At 47.2% G+C, this 5,560-nt stretch overlaps 1 protein-coding gene across 1 annotated transcript; it reads right to left on the bottom strand.

The window, feature by feature from the left end:
- Nucleotides 1–1,613: 1,613 nt before the first annotated feature.
- Nucleotides 1,614–5,190, bottom strand: LOC104467123 (toxin MIT1-like; the record flags this gene model as incomplete). The annotated part of the gene is made up of 2 exons (XM_010080762.1): nucleotides 1,614–1,739; nucleotides 4,971–5,190. Coding segments are annotated over 2 exons (346 nt in total), but the record flags the coding sequence as incomplete, so codon positions are not given.
- Nucleotides 5,191–5,560: the final 370 nt, after the last annotated feature.

Below are 5,560 nucleotides of genomic sequence, written 5' to 3'. Positions count from 1 at the left end.
TTTTTTTTTTTTTCCCCCCTACAGGACCCAAGTCTGTTGCCACTTGCATAGCTGCTTAGTCACCAGTGCAAAGGGTGAAGCAAAATGTATAGACATTGGAGCAGAAGCCCTGGGGTTGGGCTGCTCGGAGATGGGAGTCTGCAATCCTGTCGCTCCAGAGACGTATTTTTCTAATGTGTGCAAGACCCACAAGGATCTGGCAAAATAACAAGTCCAGCTGTTCCTTTCTGCCTCCTCAGGGAGGCTGTGGGGCCCAGTGGAAGGTGCCTGGTAAACTCGCTCAGACATTTCTCATCTTCTCCAAGTAATACACGTGTTTGCCTTAATACAAGCATACTAACTTCTCTCATCATCATTAGCGGCAAAGCACTGATTGTAGAAAGATGAATGACTTCACTTTCCCAGTCCCAGCACATGTTTGCAGGTCTGAGAGCAAGAAACGTGTGAAACTCACACAAACTATTGGAATTCCCGCTCCAGGGACTGACAAGTAAATGTGAAGTTGCACGGTATTTTGTAGAAAACCCACAAATTATGTTTGCTGGGCTAAAGTTGATCCTTTGAGGCAAGTGGCAAGAAAAACCTCTTATATTAGCTATGTGAGGATTCTGCATTGTCTAAGACTGCAGCTCGGCTGAGGAGTTCATGCCTTGTAAACTGCTGAGTTTCCCTAGAAGGAGCCAGAGGCATATAATCTTTTGGTAAACTATCCAGAAGTAGCTCTGCTAGCTTGGGCGAATCAAGTACGTGATAACAGATTACACTGAATAAAAATGGAGAACCACAATGACAAAATAATATTATAATATTAAAATAAATCAAATCATATACTGCCATTATTCTGATACAGAATTTTTACACAGCAAATTTGATACATATACAAGAAGTCAGGCGGTGCATTACAATAAACTTCAGGGTTCCTTTTTTAATATAAACTACATCTTAATACATAGTTTGAGATGTTCAGGTAGTTTTACACCAACTCAAGTAACACCAAGTTCTCATCTTAGAATACTAAAATAACAAAATCTCCTAATGCTTTGAATATTGAAATGCTTTGGTTCCACCTGCCACTTTAAAAAAGTGTAAAAACTACATCTATTGGTTAAACTTTTACCCTAGAGATGCGCCTAACTTACAAATACAATTATATTAATAAAGATATGAAATGTAATGTAAATATAGTTTTTTGGCAATTGTCACATGCTTCACACTATGCAGTTACTCAACTCTCAGTTTGATTCAAGCATTCCAAAGTGTAAAAACCTGGCCAACATTTTCCAAAACTGACCATAAGCTTGGATGTTTTCATTCTGAGGTTAAGCTGGCACCATGAAGACCACGAGACGGTTCAGAAATCATTAAGCTCCTGCCCTCAGAAAGCAGCATCACCTTAGCAATTCTCATTTTGCTCACCCCAAAATGAAAGCATCTGCCACCACGAGTCCCTCCTGAAAACCTTGGCCGCTCCAGCACAGTATCTCATCTTCGGTTTTAATGTTGGTGAGGCAGGAAAGTATGGGAAAGGGTTTCCCTTGACAAGTACCTTGTTCGTCACAACAACAAGAAAAAGAACACACTGGGAGGCTCTTTCTAGCGCAGAACAGCTCCTGCTAAAAAAAGACATCTTCTTTTCTGAAGTCTGGTAAACATTTGAATTTGCTGGGCGAGGTCCGTAGGCAGGCCAGGCTGGGGAGGCACGGGCAGGTGTAGTGCATCCGCCGCCCGGAGAAGGGAACCTGGGGACAAGGAGCACAGATATCAGGGACAGGGAGCACAGGCGATGGTGCTTGGGATGGATGGATTTGGTTGAACAGCAGGGATACGCGGAATGCTGCCCACCTCCTTTCCCAGCAGATCCCCACGAGCTGCAGCAGGGGCTGGAGAGCAGATGGCAAAGCCAGCCCCATTGCATTTCCCAGTCAAGAGCAAAATGTCACAGTCCGTGTCGCTGTGTAAATCACATCCGTGACACATGTTCTCCATTTACTCCTGTTTCATAAAGGCATCTCTTGTGAAACTACACAGGCCTTTAGCATCACGTTTTGCAGCATGCAGGATTTTCCTGCCTTGATTCCTGCATTGCCATATGGCACAGGCCTGGCAGCCGTGTCACAGGACCCAGGACCCGCAGGATCCCGTGGTAATTCAGGCTGGAAGGGATCTCCGCAGGTCATCTCGCCTGACCTCCCTTTGAGCAGGATCCCCTCGCCACAGGGCAAAGGCTTCTCCTTTCATCCCACCCCCCTCCAGCCACGCTGTGTCGCAGGCAGCACGCATACGGACTGCATTAAACAGATTTCATTGCGCCACGACGTGCACATGCTCTGACACTCTTTAACAACTTGATCATGAGCCTCCGCCAGCACAGAGCCGAGCAGGACAGCCTGTGGGACGGCGTGGCTGGGAGCCAGGGTGCTGCCAGGCAGCGGCGCACACCGAGCATCCGATGGGATGCAGTGAGGGAGGCACAGAGGTACGAAGCCACTACTGCCAGCTGGGCAGGCAGCCCTAATTCCCTCATTTCCTGATTTCTGGGCATTTTGAGCCTGCAATTTTAATATTCTAAGGTTGCTTTGTGTCAGTGTGTAACTTTTCTCTTTAAGAAAGTTGAAGGGAGAAAGTCCCACGTGTTCCCCCGTGTGTCATGCCCCACTCCAGTGACACCCCACTGGGGGTGAGTGGGGGGCTCCCATCACCTGTGGTGCCCTGGGCCAGCACCGGCCCCCTGCTCAGCCCCAGAGTGAGGGATGCCAGGGGCTTCCCCACACCATCTGCCACAGCCCCACTGCCCCTGCATGAGCGGAGAGGCCACTGACTGTGGGTGCTGGGGACTCCCTGTGGGAATCACACCTCTTGGGTGCCCATGCACAGCGCTGCAGAAAAACCTAAAACCTGAGCTCCCTGGGCTGATAAGGCTGACTCAGAGGCACCCCTCAGCCCTCTGACAGCTCAAATGATTTATTCAAAATGTTACCTTTGCCGCAAGGAAACGTTCCTTTCAGCGGGACTCCCATGCTGAAGACATGGCTTAATAACAGACCCGGCTGGGGACAGGTGGTGGGTGACAGCAAGACGGGCACTTTGCCGGAGCACGCAGCTTCTGCCTGCGCAGGCAGAGCCCAGGTGCCCAGTACCAGTGATGCCAGCTGAGCCAGTGCACGCTTTTACTGGGTTTTTATGAGCATGGGGAGATGGAAGTTTGGAGGTGAAAAGGAAACCGGGGAGCTCTTGGGAAAGAGGTGGGGGTTATGTGCAAGCTGCACGGAGGCAGCAAAGCCATCCCTGTGCTGCCAGCTCTGCCTGCTGACCCCCAACCCTCCCCTGCCCAGCCCCGCCTGCAGCCCTGCCTCTGCAACACCAGCACAGGTTGTCAGTGGCATCAAGGCAATGCCATCTAGTTGCTGAGAAAGAAACCAGATGGTGGAAACCCAACTGCCAGGCACCTCCTCCAGGGCATCTCCAGGCTCCTCTGGAGGTCCCCGCAGTGGTGGCACGGCCATGGTGGTACCTGCTTCGTACCTGACCTGCAGCCAGATGAAAGGTTTTGGTGCTGAGGGTGATTGGTCTCCCAGCTGCACCATACCTCAGTATTTAAGGGAGAAGAACCATTAAGCAAACTCCTCACCCTTAAAAATACCTAATTTCACATACTGTAAATCAGTTTAAATTAACCTTATAAAGCTTATAAATATCAGTGACTGTGACCGTAAGTCTGGGGTGGACAGGCACCTTCTCTGATTGTAATTATGCGAGCAATTAGCTTAAAATATATCAGACTGTATAAATTATTGCCCAGTAGAAATAAGCTCATTAAAAACCTAGAAGACAATTTCTCTTATCCTGCAACTCCTGTTAACGTAAAGAGCCCCTACAAGAAAACCCTGCTACATTACACAGTGAAAAAAAAAGAATTTGGTCCCCAATATCACAGGAGATTTAAAAATTTAACTATAATTGTACTTCCTAAAACTGAGAACATAAACCATAGATACTGAGCTGAGAAGCCAAGCATTGGATGAGACAGTAAGAGGCAGCTAACTAGATGCACATTTATAATTTAAATTTATTGCCGTGATATCTTTCACATGTGATGACTCTTGGGCCATACTCTTCCCTGAGGACGACTCTGAAGACCACCAGGTTCTTGAGCTCCTTGGTAACATCCCATTCAGTCTTTTGTATTATTTATAAATAAACAGCCTTTTTCATAGTACATAATACACATCATTACATAGCCTTAAATAAATGTATTTGTTAATATTCTTATATTAATAATAAAGTATATTATATAATGATGTACTAATATGTAACTAGTGGCGCATATAATATATGTGTATAGATGTATACATACATATATGTTTGAAATTAATAGGTAGAGTAGAAGCAAAGAGGGCCCACAGTGAGTTTTCTCAAGTGCAGGTGTGTGCCAGCACCTTCTCAAGGGCTTTTGAAGGCACCAGCAGCTCTCAGCCTCTGGAGTGCAATGGGACATTGCTGTTTGCTGGCAGGGACCATGCTGCAGTGATGCACCAGGTGTCCCAACACCAGCTGGTGACATTTTTATGCTGTGATGGGATCTTGTTCAGTTCCACTGAGGTCAGTGGCATTTGCTATGCTCCTGCTGACACATGTAGGCACTGGCAGGGTTGGCTTTGGGAACTGCTAAGGCTGTTTCGGATCATGTAATGAAGCAAAACAGCAACAACAAACTAAGAAAACAAACCGAAAAATGTGTACTTTCATCCTCAGATTCTCTTCAGCATAATTCTAACGGTAAGGTATTTCCTTACATAGGAAATTTCTTTCAGCACTATTTCCATACAGATGCAGATGGCTGGGTATGGTAACGCACAGGATGTTTCCCCGCCTGTTCCACCACCTATAGTTCTTATGCAAGGTGATGTACATCATAGCATATTACTGCTGTGCCAGCTCCAGTCCCACAGCCCCCCTGGTGCCGTACTCACTCGGTGACTCAAAGGATGGCACTCCTCTCCCAAATTTCCCATGGGCGTGCACATGCGCAGGCTGCGGATCCAGAGGCTAACAGCGCAGCACATCCCTCCTCCGCACTGCTGGTCTCGGTCGCAGGCCTGGAGTTCAAAATAGCATGAGGCAAAGAAAATGAATAATAAATATATTCCAGCAATAGGACAGGTGAGGCCCTCAAGAGCTGCCTCTGACACCCTACAAATTCTGCTGGCTCATGAAAGCTGACTAATAAGATTTAAGGCTGATTCACAACATCTCTGTCTGCCATGGATCTGAATATACAGGCTCCTGGCATGGTTGAGCCCAGGATGTTTAAAGTCACAACCACATATGGAGCTGCTCAGAGCTGAATCCGGCACCGTCAGGGATTTACAGTCCCAGCTTCTGAGCACTGATGGACCGTGGCACATCCCGCTCTGCTTCCCTGATCCGAGCCTGAGTGAGCTCAGGCAGGTGCAACAACCAAGTGCACTGATCGGTCAGGGATCCTGTCTTACGGAGAAGTTAAGATAGGAAGCTATCCATTAATTTAAAGACTTTAAATTAACTATTCCTTCCAGTTTCT

The sequence above is a fragment of the Pterocles gutturalis genome, unplaced genomic scaffold (assembly GCF_000699245.1).
Source record: "Pterocles gutturalis isolate BGI_N339 unplaced genomic scaffold, ASM69924v1 scaffold37479, whole genome shotgun sequence".
NCBI lineage: Eukaryota > Metazoa > Chordata > Aves > Pterocliformes > Pteroclidae > Pterocles > Pterocles gutturalis.
This window is presented reverse-complemented; position numbering and strand designations above follow the sequence as displayed.